Source organism: Dryobates pubescens, chromosome 9, assembly GCF_014839835.1.
Source record: "Dryobates pubescens isolate bDryPub1 chromosome 9, bDryPub1.pri, whole genome shotgun sequence".
Taxonomy (NCBI): domain Eukaryota; kingdom Metazoa; phylum Chordata; class Aves; order Piciformes; family Picidae; genus Dryobates; species Dryobates pubescens.
The window spans coordinates 24,997,428-25,014,887 of NC_071620.1; the positions used below are offsets into that span (position 1 = coordinate 24,997,428).

The 17,460-nt window shown below is 39.0% G+C and overlaps 1 protein-coding gene across 3 annotated transcripts in view; it reads left to right on the plus strand.

Moving 5' to 3' along the window:
- The window catches only part of TRIO (trio Rho guanine nucleotide exchange factor), a 255,068-nt gene that overhangs the window by 100,318 nt on the left and 137,290 nt on the right, over positions 1 to 17,460 (plus strand). For all 3 annotated transcript variants that reach the window (XM_054164267.1, XM_054164268.1, XM_054164269.1), the window contains exons 9-10: positions 5,284 to 5,514; positions 10,883 to 11,005. In XM_054164267.1, coding sequence (XP_054020242.1) covers positions 5,284 to 5,514; positions 10,883 to 11,005 — 354 coding nt within the window. The remainder of the gene's footprint in view (positions 1 to 5,283; positions 5,515 to 10,882; positions 11,006 to 17,460) is intronic.

Genomic DNA, 17,460 nt, shown 5'->3' on the forward strand with positions numbered 1-17,460 from the left:
TGCATAAAATCATGCATTTGATGAAGTACAGGCAAAAAAATTACCAGTGGACACAGGATAACTTAGATCACAGCTTGGACCTTGTTTTAAAGGCAGGCCATGCAGGATTGAATTAATGGTTGTGATTTAGACATTACATTATATTACGTTCTGATGAACCAGCTCTATTATGGACCACTGAATCATAAATCTGGTCACATTTCATTTAGGAGGGTAAGATTATGGCTGATTATCAGTCCTATTGTTAGTATATCAAAACCGTGTTTTTTTGAATACCTGCAATTTTAGAGTCTGAATAAACTCTATTACCAGGAATCAGATGTCCAGAGTTCAACTAAATTGTTCTTTTGTGTAAAATGCATACTGATATTCCTATTCCTGCTAATTGCCACCTTGCTATGTTGACTGTTTTATTTCGATACCTTTGGTGATAAAACTCATGATCTAACTACACATACGCATTGCTCAGCCTGGGGAAGCGGTGGCTCGGGGGAGACCTTATTGCTCTCTACAACTACCTGAAGGGAGGTTGTAGACAGGTGGGGGCTGGTCTCTTCTCCCAGGCAACCAGCACCAGAACAAGAGGACACAGTCTCAAGCTGAGCCAAGGGAGGTTCAGACTGGATGTTAGGAAGAGATTCTTCACAGAGAGAGTGATTGCCCATTGGAATGGGCTGTCCAGGGAGGTGGAGGAGTCACCATCACTGGAGGTGTTCAGGAGGAGACTTGATAGGGTGCTTGGTTGCATGGTTTAGTTGATTAGGTGGTGTTAGATGATGGGTTGGAGGCGATGATCTTGAAGGTCTCTTCCAACCTGGTTTATTCTATTCTATTCTATTCTATTCTATTCTATTCTATTCTATTCTATTCTACTCTACTCTACTCTACTCTACTCTACTCTACTCTACTCTACTCTACTCTACTCTACTCTACTCTACTCTATTCTATTCTATTCTAGGAGGGTTGTTCATTATAATGTCTTGTCATTGGGAGGATCCCTTTGTAAAACAAGGGGCAGAGACATAGCACATTTGTAGTAGATTTATGTGAAGAGGGGTAAACTCGGGTTCATGCCCCATGGGAGTACATAAAGGAATTAGGCAGCTAGGGCTCTCTAATCTTGATTATAAAGCACTGAAGTTAAAATAGTGGGGTGGATTGGTTTTCATTTATTTGGTTTTGTTTGCCTTGGATTAATTTTTTTTTAGTAGGTTATTTTGTGTTATTTTCCATCAGGGATGTGACTGTATTAGAGCCTGCTGTTAAGTGTAAATAACTACTGTGGATTATCATGTTAAGTACTGTTGCTTCCTGGTGATGCATAGTGAACATAAAATAGATGGGTAGAAAATTCATTTAGGATTTCAAATCATTATCTTTTGACTTTGTGATAATGAAGATTTTGTTAGAATCTCTAGCTGGTACCGCTGAGAAAAAACACTCAACATCATAGAATCATAGACTCATTAAGGGTGGAAAAGACCTTTAAAATGGTTGAGACCAATTGTAACCCAACTACATGACCACTAAACTGTATCCTGGAGCACCACATTTACACACTTAATGGAACACCTCCAGGGATGGTGACTCCACCACCTCCCTGGGCAGCCTGTTCCAATGCCTCACCACTCTCTCAGTAAAGAATTTTTTCCTAATATCAAATCTAAACCTCCCATGGCACAACTTAAGCCCATTTCCTCTTGTCCTGTTGCAAGTTACTTGGGAGAAGAGACCAACACCTGCCTCACTACAACTTGACTTTGGGGGTTCAGGCAGTAAGATCTCCATTTAGCCTTCTCTTCTTCAGACTAAAAAATCCCAGTTCCCTCAGCTGCTCCTCCTACAACATGCCCTCCCAGAGCCCTCACCAGCATCATTGCTTTTCTCTGGACGCTCTCTATGACCTCAGTGTCTTTTTTACATTGTGACACCCACAACTGAACATAGTATTCAAGCTGTGGCTTCACCAGTGCCGAGTACAGGGTCATGATCACTTCCCTATTCCTCCTGAACGCACTGTTCTTGATACAGGCCATGATGCCCTTGACCTTCTTAGCCACCTGGGTACACTGTTGGCTCAGGTTGAGCTGTCTGCTGTCCACCAGCACCCCCAGATCCTTTTCCATCAGGCTGCTTTTCAGCCACTCTGCTCCAAGCCTGTAGTGTTGCTTGGTTTTGTGTGACCCAAGTGTGGGACCTGGCACTTGGTCTTGTTAAACCTCATCCCATTGGCTGCAGTCCATTGATCTAATCTGTCTAGGTCATTCTGCAGTGCTTTCCTACCCTTGAGCAGATCAATACTCCAGCTCAATTTAGTGTCTTGCTGCGTGTGCACTCAATCCCCTCATCCAAATCATTGATAAAGGTGTTAAACAGAACAGGCCCCAATGCCAAGCCCTGAGTGATACTGCTTGTGACCAGCCACCAACTTGATGTAACTCTGTTTACTACAACTCTTTTGGCCTGGCCATCCAGTAAAGACTACCTCTGTCTATGCCATGGTATTCAAGTTTCTCAAGGAGAATGCTGTGAGAAACAGTGTCAAAGGTGTCCAGGTAGACAGCGGAGTTCAGGTTGGTCAAGCAGGACCTGCATTCTATGAAGCTGTGATGGCTGAGCCTGATCCCACAATTATCCCTCTTTCTTCTGCCTTTCCTCTGCTTTCTGGTCATAATTTTCCCCATCTGTTAAAGCAATAGTTTTGTCTTTAACAACAGAATAGACGCAGAAGTTACAGCTGTATATGCATGTACAATCTGGGTTCCTACTTTAGGCACAAAATTTCATTTTGCTGTATTTAAACATGAACTCCTTTTTGAAACTTGATAGAGTTGTTGTTCTGTTTAGGGATGTTACAGAACTAATTGCTTACCATGATTAATGTATGACTTCATTTCTGTTAGAGCATGGAGCTCCTTCCGTTTTGTGATGAATGAACAGTGTGAGAGAGGAGAAACAGTGGAAATTAGAACGCTGTCATTCATTTTAGGTTACAATGTCTTGACAACATGACTTGGTTGCAAAGTGAAAGACAGTAGTTTTAAGACTAGACAGTCTGACTATACTGAGGATAATTGCTGTGTATTGCTAGAACAGTAACTTACTAGCTTGCAAGCTTAGGTGACTGGTGTGCTTGAAAAGCCAATAGCTTTGCCTTAAGTGAAGTTGACTTCATTTATATATTCTTCATCTTACTTCATTATTCAAATACATATTTATGTATACAAATATATAAATGAGATTAAATATTGCACTGAAATCTTAAGGTAAACAAGCACAGGGAAGGAAGAATAGGTACAGTGCTAAGGGACACAGTTCAGCACCAGACTTAGTAGACAAATAATGTTTGGACTTGACGATCTTATAATTCTGTGTTTCTAACTCCAAAAGGTAAATGTCCATGACCGTTTGTACAGATTATTGCTAATCAGACCAAGGGCCTGTCACAGTTTCCACCCCCTGCTAAATTTCATGGGTTCTGGATAGGTAGTTGAAGTCCATTATCTTGAAATATTTGAAAGGTTTCTATTAGATAATTGCTTTGGATATTATTTTTTCAAAAATTATCATTATGGTTACTATTATGAATTATGCTGACTTTTTATAGAACTTCATTCTCTGTGTTGACACTTATTTCTAAAATATAAAACTGGAACTGCAAAACAAACTCTCTTGTGAACTAATTATGAAAGAGTTTACATGTTTACTGAACAGCACATTTAAAATGTGCCTAGATTTTGTGAAAATTTGTGAAAATAGCTACTGAAGGGAAGGCATTGATAAATTCCCTGGTTTTAACATGGTGTTGATTTGATGGATTCAGACTAAATTTGCACTTCAGCCTTGTGGTTTTGGATGAATTTTTCCTGTCTGTCACATGAGATATCAGAAAAAGTTCTTCACAGATAACTGAATGGTAATGAATTGTAACAGTCATCTGAACTTCATGCTAAAAGTGGCAGAATAGTTAAATACCAATGAAAATGCTTTCAACAGCCTTGCCAAATGATAAATGTTAATAGTGACCAGATTATATAGAGTTATTGCTATTTAATTAGCTTGCAAGGTAAAACTGAGTATTTTGGTTTGAATGAGAGAAGATAACAAACAGAAATTACTAATGTTTTCTTATCAATGCCAGTAGTTAAACACATTTTGGAAAAGTGTATCTTTCTGTGCTGTGTGGAAAGGTTTTAAGTGATACAATCAGGAATAAGTTTGGTATAACTGTAGTTTGTCTTTGCCTTACTATTAACAGTAACAGTTTAGAAGTTGTGAATCCTGTCAGTCAAATCCTGTTCTAAGTTTATATCTGTTAGTCTAAATGTATTCATCAATTAACATGTAGAAAATACCTTCCCTGTTCATCTCTGTATCAAATGAAAAGAGAGATGTTCCTGGAAGGGTAATTCTGGAGAAATGCTTCATTTATGTGCTTTGTTGACTAGAGAAAGAGCTGAAGAATATTTTTTTCCAAAGTTCTACTTGACTTGTTTCTAAAAACCAACACAACAAAGCATCTGCCAAAACAAATCAAAATTTAAAAATTATTGTCATGGGTGAAGTTGAATATTTGCTGCTGTTACCCAAAACCATCCTGCCTCATGCCTGCATCAAAATGAAAGTGCTGGCTGGATCAGAGTTTTATGGGGCTTGAAGTTCAGATTGTAACATGAGAGGCTTCCTGTTCTGGTTGCTGCTTTTGGGTTCCAGATTTTGGGTGTTGGCTTTTTCCTGTGGGAATGGTGGTGAGACGGGTGGGAGTGGGGTAGCACGCTGCTTTGCTTTTGTGCTGTTGCTTTCTTTTCCTGCATTTTGCTGCATTTTTTTTCTGCAACTAGGCTAAGCTCATTTATATTAAACTCTTATTTCACTCTCTTTATCTCAGCCTGGACGTTTTTCATGTGTGTTACTTTTCCCTCACTTCTGCATTGGGGGAAACAGAAAGGTTAACCATTCTTAGGGTTTAACCTGTTAAAATAATTTATAAGAAAAGCATGCAAGATTGGAAAAAAAAACCCCTTAAGACAGGCTATTATTTAGAAGAGTGCTACTTAACTAAAATTATCTCACACAGAGTAAGAATACACATATCTATCATCTTGTTGGGTTTTTTTTACCCTATCATAGCTATATGTAATCATGCCCTGAATAAAAAAAGTCTTCACTGCTCCCCAAGTTGTTAAAGACACCTGAAATGAAGAGAATGGGATGGGGAAAGAAATAATAGTCTTAACATGCTTTTGGCAAGGCAAGTAATTCTTCATCCTTTTTGGTGGTCAGGTGAGCCAAGATGGGAAGTCACTGCTTGACAAACTTCAGAGACCTTTGACTCCTGGGAGTTCCGATTCTCTCACTGCATCTGCCAACTACTCAAAAGCAGTTCACCATGTTCTGGATGTCATCCATGAAGTGCTACACCACCAGCGCCAGCTGGAAAATATTTGGCAGCATCGGAAGGTCCGCTTGCACCAGCGGCTTCAACTGTGTGTTTTTCAACAGGATGTTCAACAGGTGGGTTTTATTTCATATTGTCCAAGTACAAGCCTTTGTACTTTGTCAGCCTTTGATTAAAAGCTGGTTACATTGACAGGTGGGTTTTGGTTGCTAAACCCCATGTTCTTGCACTTCACAATTCAGTAGGTGCACAGGATTGATTCCAAGTTCTGTGTGTTATCAGAGGATGTTGGCCGTTACAGATAGAAATTATGTTTCTATGTTAGCCATACATAATTTGTTTAAAAAGGTAATTTACTTATTTCCTTTAAATCTGGGTGAAAAGTAGCTATTTTTTAAACTTCTACTGGAAGCTGATACATTCCAGACAAAATTCTGAACTTGAAGGATCAGAAAGACTTGTAGGAGTTTAAGTTTTAAAAATTCAGTGTGAACTCTGTGACATTTTTAGTTTCAATCCCTCAGCAATACTTAACTGACTTAATCATGTTTCTTTAAAACCTTAGAGTAGTATAAGTAAAGAGGTATTAAAACTGTGATAGGATTGTTTAGTGACAATGATGCTGTTCTTGAATGGTTATTAGCTGCCATAGTTTTATTCAAGAAAATGATGGTTGTGAACAGTTGGGAGTGAAATAACCCTGTTTCTATCATGACACTTAATTCAGGCAGTTGGTGGAGAAAGTGAGCAATTTGGTTAGCTCAATTATTTTCTATCCACAATGCCTATCTCTTTGTGTAAATTAAAGAACTTAAACAACTGAGCAGTAAACTAAGTGTGAAATTATTAAAACTTTTTTACTTAATTTTTGTGGCAAAAAAAGGCACATACTGAAAGGCATCCAGTTATCCAACTTCTCTCAGCATTCAAATGTGATAGAGAATGCAGTAAAGGATTAAAAAAAGTTAGCTGACAAAAAAAGTAAAAGAAAGCACGGTCTGTTATGAACAGTCAGGAAGCACATAGAGAGACAAACCAAAAACACTATTATGCCATTGTTGATTACCACACAAATACTAGCTGTTCAGGAGTGTCCAGTGATGACAGTTGTGTGGGTAATCTGTGAAGGACACCTCTAGAACCTGATGAAGCACAGTTGCCAAATGAATTCCCTCTTACACTTAAAAATGGTTTCATAAAGACTCTTCAGAAGCTGAAATTAACACAGTGGTTTGCTTCTTACAGAGAAAAATGTACGGTCCTCTCTGTGGTAGCCTGGTGCCAACATGTATCGATTCGCTCCTGGAATTTTTTCTTTTAGTCTGAATTCAATTCAGGTTAAGACTGACTTGGGCAACCTAGGCCAAGTGATCTCGGGTTACTTGGCAGGTGTGTAGGCAAGGCTGCAGGCAGGTTATTTCCTGGAGAAAGATATTTATGAAATGCTACAGAGAATCTTTTTGTGCCATTACTACTGTCGTTATTATCTTGGAAGTTCATAAGATGCTTGTAGGAAATTCTGGTTTTCTGCTCCTTCCTAAATCATCATTCTCAGAGTGAAGGAATTAGCCCTTAGAACAACTGCTTTGTTCTTTGAAATTGGCAAATAATTTTTTGTTAGACTCAAGCCATTGTAGAGTCAACACCAGGTTCTTCATCAAGAAGATGGATTTTTGTTCTCTGTCAGCCCTTGGAACTGACATATGCAACATCAAATAGTCTCAGGTTTGAAAACCACAAAGATGACAGCTTTGTCTATGTTTAAAGCTGCCAGTATCAAGAATGTGTTATCCAGATTATGCATGAGGATTGTGAGTGTACTAGAAGCTTTTAGTATGAGCCAACTGGCTCAAGAGTGTTAATCCATCTAGGCTTGTTATTCAGTACATACCTTACCTACTGCTCAGAGAAATATATTTGTCTCTATAAATTAGAGCACATCTGCAGCTTGAAATGTGAAAACCCATTACAGTCTTAAACTGAATAGAATTCCGAGTGTGACATTAGAAGCAGCATGCCAGGAAATATAGTTCTCCATTAGTTTGTATATTTACACAAAAAAAGTGGGTGTTTATTTTAATTAAAACAAACAAACAAATTTTTTGGCTATTGCACCCAATTGTTAAAATAGACTGCTAAGAAAAGTGTAATTTTATGCTTAAAAATGAACAAGCTTACCAAGTGGAAAATATATGCCAGCCTTTCAGCTAATGAAATGAGTTGGCTTTGATGATTTTGACATGAAGCAATATAACACTTGCAATAGAATGGTGGAGTTTTGTGCTGTTAGGCCATGAAAGGTCAAAACGGAGTGTAAAGATAATGTTTCTGGTAAAGTGATGCTTCTCACTCATATGATGAAAGCTTTGCTGCCTGAAAAACTCTTCATGGCTTGCAAGCTACAGATTAGTAGAACTTAGTAGTATTTGTTTTGTTCTGCTTTTGTTTTGTTTCTTTTTTTGAAATGTGCATTTATTGGGTCTTACTGATCTTGGATGTCTTCACTATTCATTCTGGATAAATGTGCTGCTTCTCCTTTCTTGACATCTCTGCCTCAAAGACCCTTGAGTATTTTGTAGGAACAGTCACTTGTTTCAGCCTGGGCATGCTGAAGTGTGCTTGCAACTTGCTCAGCATTGATGCAATACTGATTTCACTAGGTAATTCCCTTGTGACTTTTGAAAGTGGTTCCAGTGTAAAATAGTTCTTTTGGGGAGAGAGTATTTTCATACTTTAACTGTCCAAAGACTAGAAATGCAGAGATTGCCCCTTGTCCTCTGTCAGCACCAGGTAAATGGTAGAGATCAGAAAAGTGACTGTGTACAAAGTAGTTGAGGGGTGGGGTTTAAGAACTTGCTAGTAGCATGGGATATGGTGATGGAAATGAGGACATTGAATCTATGAAAGATCAGATTTTTTTTCTTTCTGCACACAACATATGCAAAATGTATTTTACAGCCACAAGCAATGAATTTGTCAAAAAGAAGCTAGCTTTCTGTAGCCTTTTCTTCTATCATATATTAATTATTGGTGTTAGAACAATAAACATTTTTCTAGATCTTATATTGAGCAAAAAGATGGTTCTGCTGAGACTGCACTTAGTGCTTAACTGCATTGTTAAATCAGCTTGGTGCAGTGGAGGATAATACTATTCACCTTTTCACTGAAGGATTGAGTCTGTTAAGCTTGTAAGCATAACTCGTGCGTTACTGAACTACTGGAGTGAATTCCATGTGCTTTCAGTATTAGCAGAACAGTCCTTAGTCCTTAGGGTTGGTATGATGGTTTATTTAACTCTTAGCTCCAGGAAGAGGAAGAAAATGAATCAAGATTGATAAATGATTAATATCAGTGCTAGATAATGTTTTTGTCCTTTTATTTAAGTGGTATGCAAAAGCTTTCACTTGACAAGCAAGAGTATGTCTTAATTTTCACTGTGTTGTTACATACTGTGAACCAAATGAGGGCTTCCTCAGTTTTGTTAAGAATCAACAAGGTTAAGTACTAATAAGGCTTGTATTCATACTAATTTCACTTAAAGGCAGCAATGTTTCTCTAGCTGACTGGTCTGTGTCATGATCTGTATACTGAATTAGTATGACAGTTTCTTCCCTTGAGAAGCCACTGAGCATTATTTGGAGCAAAAATCATTCTTCATTCTCTCTGGGCTGTTTTCTGCTTTTTGTCCTGTTCTTTCTGGACAGATTTTGCTGTTTGTTTCATTTGTTAGCTTACAACTTTTAGAAGTCTCCAGAGTCCAATCTAATTCTTTCACGCAAAGATGCATCTTTTTAGCTCTTTACAAATGAGAAAAGCAGAGTAGTCTCCTGAAACTCGTCAAAAGCATGGGTAATATAAGCTTTACAGATAACTGAGGCCATATCTGGTTCTTCACTCTACTTTCCCTGACTAGTACTTTCCCTTGAAAGAAACAAATGAAAACTTAACTTGACCTAAAACAGTAATACTCTTTTGGCAATAGTTACTAGGAAAAACAAACATTGCATAACTTGAAAAAAGGAGATTTAGTGAAGTGTTGGTGATTTGAGATGCCTGTATTATATGGTCTTAGGTGTTTGCTTGCTGTTTTGAAGATGTCCACTTGGAGAGTTTGCAAACCAAAAAAGATTATTGTGGTCAAGATAAATGAGAAAATTGCATCGGATTTTTCTGCTAAAGAAAATATGGCTGTATTTTATGGGAATAGTACTTGGGATTATGTGTGTATTGAGTGTAGGCATGAGGGATGTTGCGGGAATGGTTCTTACCTTTTTGGAAGCAAAAAAAAATTTCCAAAAATCTTTTATTACACTGTCAAATGCTCTCAGTACAGAAAAAAGGGGAATAAACACTTGACTGAACTTCAGAAACCAGACTAAAGGATGCTAGTAGATAAGGAGAGATAAAGTACAGGTTTCTGATAGGTATATTCAAGATGAAACACAATTATCAGGTTTACAAGAACAAATTATCACTGGGAAGAAATATTAGATTAAGTATCCCAGACCAGTACCATTGAAATGGTTAGCTGACTGCTTATATGCAGTTGTCTTTAATTCTGATCAGCATTCTTGAACCTCTGAGTATCTTCCAAAGAATTATATACTATATGCATTGTAGCTTATGACTTAATTGAAATATGGCTAAGATTTATTAGTTTGGAGAGAGACCAGATATTTTTGTTCATTCACTCATCAGAAACTCAGTACATGTGCAGTAATTCTTTGTGTTAACTGTCAGGAACTAATTGCATGTACAGTTTTTGCTATTTATAAAGATGTCAGCCCAGTCATTGTAGTAGAATTTTTAATGTCCTTAAAATGTGTTTTGTTCTTCATTTTTTCAGCTATCGAATTTGCAATACACAAATACATCTATCTGATGTTTTGGGGAGATAATGCTTCAGAATTCGCACAAAATCCTTCACACGTTCTGAATACAGATGTTGTTATTCTCCTAATGATTTCAATTTTATTGTGGTAGTTAAAAATTCTACTATTGAATATTTCTTCTTGACTTCATAATATGTAGTAGGAGAAGTGGCTTCTTACCTAAAATAAAACTTCACTGTGTTATTCACCAGCATTTTTGGAGAACGTGCAAACTCCATTAGTGCTACATTACAGAAAACTGTCAGATGGAGGCATAAATGGATTACAGAGACACCTTCACAAGGGGTCTAGTCACTTGGATCAGATTACTGTCAAATTGATGAATGTGTGGAAATGGGGTTGTTCTTGGTAGGCTTCAAAATAAACATACAATCCTAAGTCATACAGTTCAGCTATCTTGAGCTAGTTGTTTCTTTGAGAAGAGATAATGAGATGTAATTAATGTCATTCAATAGCAATACTGTGTTTTAATCCAGCAGTACAGTTTCTTATAAGCAGTTCATTTACAGCTTCTTACTTTCTTAACAGATGAATTTTTATTTCAACATTCAATACATCCACTGAGTTTCTGTGTGTCTCTTTGGTACCATAGGTCTTGGATTGGATTGAAAACCATGGAGAAGCTTTTCTTAGCAAACATACTGGAGTGGGAAAATCCCTTCATCGAGCTAGAGCTTTGCAAAAACGTCATGAAGACTTTGAAGAGGTTGCACAGGTAAAAATGTCACATGAAGGATGGTACACTTGTCATGGAAATATATGAAAAATTCCTGCTGTGGCACTGAATGGCTGGGCAGAGGGAGCTCCACAACAAAAAATGCAGTTACAAGAGTGGGCTGTTTCATTTAATTTTTCCTTTTCACTCCATCTTCAATAAGAAAAGTACCAATTTCCCCAATCTCACAGTGAGTGGTTGCCTTGGAGCCCAACAGAGCTGCTACTGTTATTATTTATTATGATGATTTTTAAAGACATACTTTGAAACATTGAGTCACAGAAGAATGAAAGCTTTCCTTTCAAAATAACTTAATTTCATGCAATTCTAGGATTTAAACTTTTGTGCAACATGTAAGAGAGGGTGGAGATTAATTGAAAGCCCTGTTTCCTGACTTAAAGCTTGGGAAGCTCCCAAATCCTCACAACAGTCTGGTGGGGAGGGAAAGAGGAGTCTCATAAGGAGCCAAGTGAGCTGACAAACTGGCCAACCTGGCTTTGGATTTTATAAAACTGAGTTTGTTTATTCCCTGGGTTCGTTTATTCCCTCCATTTTGAATCACAGGTACCAATCCTTTTTCCATAGGAAGACTCCAGTATTGGCCTTAAGTAGAACTGATGATAGCATTTCAAAACACAGTTTTCTGTGAAAAAGATTTATGCCAAAAAACCCAGATACATAAGGAATACAGGGATCATAACAAGAGGAAGCTGGTTTTGGTGGCAGCCTTGAAAAGGGGGTGTGAGGTGAATACAGTGCATGAGAAGCCCAGGCTAGAATCCTCTCCATTAGCAGCATGTATTCAGTCTTAGTGATTGGTAAGAGTCAACATCTCTCAAGATTTTAATCAAGAAGAAACTCACTAAGGTAGGATTGATACAGTAGTTCTTCAGTTGAAACAGAAGACATGACTAGAAAATTCTGAGGTGATAGGCAGGAGCGTAACAGTGACGGCTACACTGACAGATGCATCAGAAGTGTGTTTACAGATTTCCTGTTTAATGGATAATTACAGTCTTAGTAAAATATAAACATGGTCTTACAGCACACTCCAGTGACTTGAAAAAATAGCATCAGAAAACTTCCTTAATACTGATTTCCTATAAAATTATCCAGAGTAGTAAGTGTTGTTGGTTTTGTATATACATATGCTGGATTTTCCATATGCATGCCTAATAATTAATTTTGAGTAAAATCTGTAATATTTTCCATGTGGAAATACTTATTTTTTCTGGTCCAGACAAGCAAGATTCTATTTTCGTAAGACACTTAAGAAAACCTGAATGATCTCATACTTAATACTGTGTTATTTGAGCAAAGAAGAAAAAAATGTTTGAGTAACGGAAGGAGATGAAGTGTGTAGAACTGTTAATGGGATATGAAGGCTTAAAAAAGCATCTTGTTAATTTGCATTATACTTTAAAGTAGAACATTGTAAAGTAAATGCTGAGCAAAACCCTCCTAAAATGTGATGTTACTAGAGTTTAAAATTATCTCTTCAGAGTGGAATTACTGAAAACGTACATGGGTGAAAGAACTTAAATATACTACAGGGGTCTATCTTCCACTGACAAAACGATGGACAAAATGATCTAATACATTGTGGTTTTTTCATCTGTGATTCTTGAATTGGTGGTGACTGCCAAGAGAGGCACACCCTTCAAGTTGTTCCTCTTACTTGCTCTAAAGCTGAATGAAAGCAGTCCCCCCAAAACGTTTCTGTTGCTGGTGTTATATGAAAGATTGTATTCATGTGTAAGACAGCAATCTGTAGTCCTTGTTAAAGCATGAATAACATTGAACTGATTTATTCCCTACCTGCATTTCTGATTGGTCCAGATCCTTGCTGTATTTTGATTTTGGGGTGGGTTTTCTGTTGTGCTGTTTTGTTGCCTTTTCTTTCTTTCCCTTTTATTTTTTTATAAATGGGACTCAGTTCATAATCAGAGATTTTCAATCAGCTCTAGTTGAGAGGAAGCAGTGTCAAGTGAGCTTTCAGTGGAATGGCAATGTTTTAACAAATGCAGGGAGCCAGTGGTAATATAAAAAATGTTCCTGATAGAAGGCTGACTTCTGATTCTGAAGGGAGTGAAAATTATTTTTTCTTTCTTACTTTCTGCTTCCTCATACTATTTTTAATGTGATTGAGATGCCCATTCCTCAGTAGCATTCAAATAAGTGTTAAAATGAGGTCTGTGTTGAGTAAAAAAGATAATTCAAGAGTCAGTGGGCTGGGGACTCAGAAATTACTCACTTATTTTTGTGAAACAAAGGCTTGTTTCTCTTTATTTGGCACTTTGTTACCACTGCAGAACACAAGATAGTCAAAACTCAGCCAACTAATAATAAATCCTGATATATTGACATATGTGCTTACACATACACACCTTTAATTGTAGCAACTGTTGTGTTGCTCTTTTTTTGTGAAGCCTGTCCAGATCACTTTCTATTTACCTCCCCCTTCCCCCTTCTGTTTTTTCACTTCTCTTCATGATCATCTTTGTATCCATGTGAGACCATGAGTCCAAGTGTCATGACTCCATAGTTTTACATAAGTGATTGACTTCTGGGTATGGATTTTCAGCTCAGAAGTACTAGATGCAGATCAATAGTATGATTGTACTTTCCCATGCCTTTTTGTATAAAATTCTAAATCATCTTATTCTGTTTTCTACTGTGATTTGTACTTGCTTTTGGACAGTAGTCTATGGGCAAAAAATTAAGAAATTTTGATTTAATTACTGGGATCTTTTTCCACAGGTAAGGTCTTTTCTCCATGTGTAGATTGCATCTGAATTTAGAACTTGGCCTATGAAAGGCTGTAATAGGTGCAACTGAAGGTCTGAGTCTTAAAGCGTCTTGTGGCTGTCACCAGATGCATAAAGAAAAGTTACCTTTACTCTCTTAGTTATCTGGGCCTATTTAATGGCTGGAACTAAAAGATGCATCAGACCAGTGTTTTTCATAGTCACTGATGGTCTTTTGTTCTCTTAGACTAGATACTTTTTTTTTTTTTTTGAATGAGTGCCAGATCCTGTAGCAATGACTTATGCAGTTATTATCTACCAAGGTAAATATTTCTAATATATTTCAACTCTACTTAGAAGAGAAATATTAGTCATAAGGCATATATCTTCTGTTAAGGTTTGAGAATTGCAACTCCTTTGGAAGCAGCATTTGTGTTGTGATCATTTCTATGTACATGCATTTCACCGTTCCCTTGTGTGCCTGGGTCTGTGTTACATAATAGATACTCCTGGAATTCATAAACAGTGCTCTTCATGTGAGATAAAGTTTTCATTAAAATGGAAAACTTCTGTTTCAGCCATCTGAAGCTGGGTGGGGCTCTCTGAGTTGATGAAGTAGCTGTTGTTCAGGAAGAGTGCCTTAAGGCTTTTCAGCCTCACCCCTTGAACATGTGAGCTGTGGACAGTAGAAGTCAGAGCACTGAAGCCCAGATTAGAGTGTGTTATGGGCTACCATGGCCTAAGCCAGTGATCTGGAGCATTGAGTAGTGCACTCCCAACTGAAAAGGGTAGGCTTATGTTAGTCTCTGCAGGCTTTTCCAGGGAAACTGGGGAGCAGTTCTCTACCTCTGCATGCAGTAAAAAAGCTGAAGATTAAGGAAGGGCTAAAAATGAGCATAATCAAAACAAAGGAGTATCCTGGATTTAATTCCTTACATAAATAGATATAAAAAATGAAGGGGGACCTCCTCCAAATGTATGAAAACCGTACCAGGTCATGTAATTTGCCTTGGGCTTCTCAGGTAATCTGAGACCTTGAATGAGAGCTCTTATTTTGTGCCCCTTAGTTGAGTTCTAGGGTTGGGCTTGGATTTAACTTTTGTGGATATTATAGTCTAATTAGAGGTTGGTACAAAATGTATAACAGAGAAAAGCACATTGGCATAGGCTTAATTTATCTTGACAAGCAGGGGTTGTACCTCATATAATTGAGGCTGGGAGAAGATAGAAAGGAGGAGGGAAAAGAGAAAGGTGTGTTTATATTGCCAAGAATTTTGTTGCATTGTTTTTTAATAATCCATGGGGCAAACTTCATGAGGTGGTGCAAGCAAAGCTTCTTTAGTGTAGACTCAATTTCAGTCTGTTTACTCCAGAGGTTAACATCCTTCTGTGCTTTTATGATGAGTTAATTCTAAGGCATGAAATCCCACAATTAGGCTCAAAAAAGAGCACCCAAATGATAACAAATGTTTGGAATCAGTCCAAATAGGTGCAGGTTACAAGTTCTAAGCTTTGAGAGTTGAACAGCTCTCTCTTCTCTGGACCACGATGCTCTCAGCACATCAGGTACCAGAATCACAGAATGTTAGGGGCTGGAAGGGACCTCAAGAGATCATCTAGTCTAACCCCCCTGCCAGAGCAGGATCACCTCTACCAGATCAGTCTGGAACTCATCCAGGTGAGTCTTGAATAATTCTGGAGAGGGAGACTCCACAACCCCCTTGGGCAGCCTGTTCCAGTGTTCTGTCACCTTCACAGTGAAATAATTCTTTCTCCCGTTTCCATGGAACTTCCTGTGCTTCACCTTCCACCCATTGCTCCTTGTCCTGTCATTGGGCATCACTGAGAAGAGCCTGGCTCCATCCTCTTGGCACTCGCCCTTCTAAGGGTCACCCCTTAGTTTCCTTTTCTCCAAACTAAATAGCCCCAGATCCCTCAGTCTGTTCTCATAAGGGAGGTGTTCCATTCCCTTAATCACTTTTGTGGCTCTATGATGGACTCTTTCAAGCCATTCCCTATCCTTCTTGAATGGAGGGACCCAGAACTGGACACAATATTCCAGATGTGGCCTCACCAGAGCAGAGTAGGGGGGGAGGAGAACCTTTCTTGACCTACTGACCACAGCCCTTCTAATACAACCCAGGATACCATTAGCCTTCTTGGCCACAAGAGCCAGCACATTGCTGGGTCATAGTTAGCCTCCCAACCTATACTGGTACATGGGGTTGCTTTTTCCCAGGTGCAAAACTCTACACTTGCCCTTGCTGAATTTCACTAAATTTCTCCATGCCCAGCTCTCCAGACTGTCCAAGTCCCACTGAATGGCAGCACAACCCTCTGGTGTGTCAGCCACTCCACCAAGTTTGGTGTCATCAGCAAACTTGCTGACAGTGCTCTCTGTGCCCTCATCCAGGTCGTTGATGAATATATTGAACAGCACTGGTCCCAGTACTGACCCCTGAGGGACTCCATAGATACAGGCCTCTAACTAGACTCCATCCCATTGACCACAACTATTTGACTTCTTCCCTTCAACCAGTTATCAATCCACCTCATTACCTGATCATCCAGACCACACTGCCTCAGCTTAGCTGCAAGGATGCGGTAGGAGATGGTGTCAAATGCCTTACTGAAATCAGGATAAACCACATCCACTGCTCTACCATCATCTATCTACCTGGTTATGTCCTTGTAAAAAGGCTATCAGGTTGGTCAAACATGACTTCCCCTTGGTAAAACCACCGAATGACCCTCTTGTCCTTGATATGCCAAAGGACAGTGCCAAGGATAAGTTGCTCTATCACCTTTCTGGGGATGGAGGCAAGGCTGACCAGTCTATAGTTACCTGGGTCCTCCCCTTTACCCTTTTTGAAGACAAGAGTGATGTCTGCTCTCCTTCAGTCCCTAGGCACTTCTCCTGTCCATCATGACTTACCAAAGAGAGCAGTCTGTCAATGACCTCTGCCAGCTCCCTCAGCACCCTTGGGTGCATCCCATTGGGACCCATGGATTTATGATTGTCCAGATGACTTAACTGTTCTCTAACACAGTCCTCATCCACCAAGGACAATTTCTCCTTTGCCCTGTCTTTCTCTGGGGCCTTGGGGGCCTCAGGATCCTGAAGACAGCCTCCAGCAGTATATACAAAGAAAGCATTTAACAACTCTGCCTTCTCTGTGTCCTCTGTCAGCAAGTCACCCACCTCATTCAGCAGTGGGCTTACATTGTCTCTGGTGTTAGCTTTTCTTGCTTTCTGTTGTTGTTGACCTCCCTTGCAGGGCGGGATTCCAAGGAGGCCTTAGCCTTCCTAGTAGCCTCCCTGCATCCTCTGACAACTGTCTTACTCTCCTCTGAAGTGGCCAGTCTCTCCTTCCATGATCTGTGGACTCTCTTCTTCCACCTGAGTTTGCTCAGCAGTTCCCTACTTAACCATGCAGGTCTCCTGGCTCCATTTCTTGATTTCATACTCTTTGGGATGCTCTGATCATGGGCTTGAAAGAAGAGGTCCTTGAATGTTAACCAACTGTCCTGAGCCCCTTTGCCTTCTAGTACCCTGCCATGTGAGATTTCCCTTAGCAGTTGCCTGAAAAGGTCAAAGTTGGCCTTTTCCCATTCTGCTTTCTGTTTTGACCCAAGGCACTTAGAGGACTGCTGATCTGCATTTGTTACTCCTATGATATGTTAGGACAATGTTCCACTCTAATACTT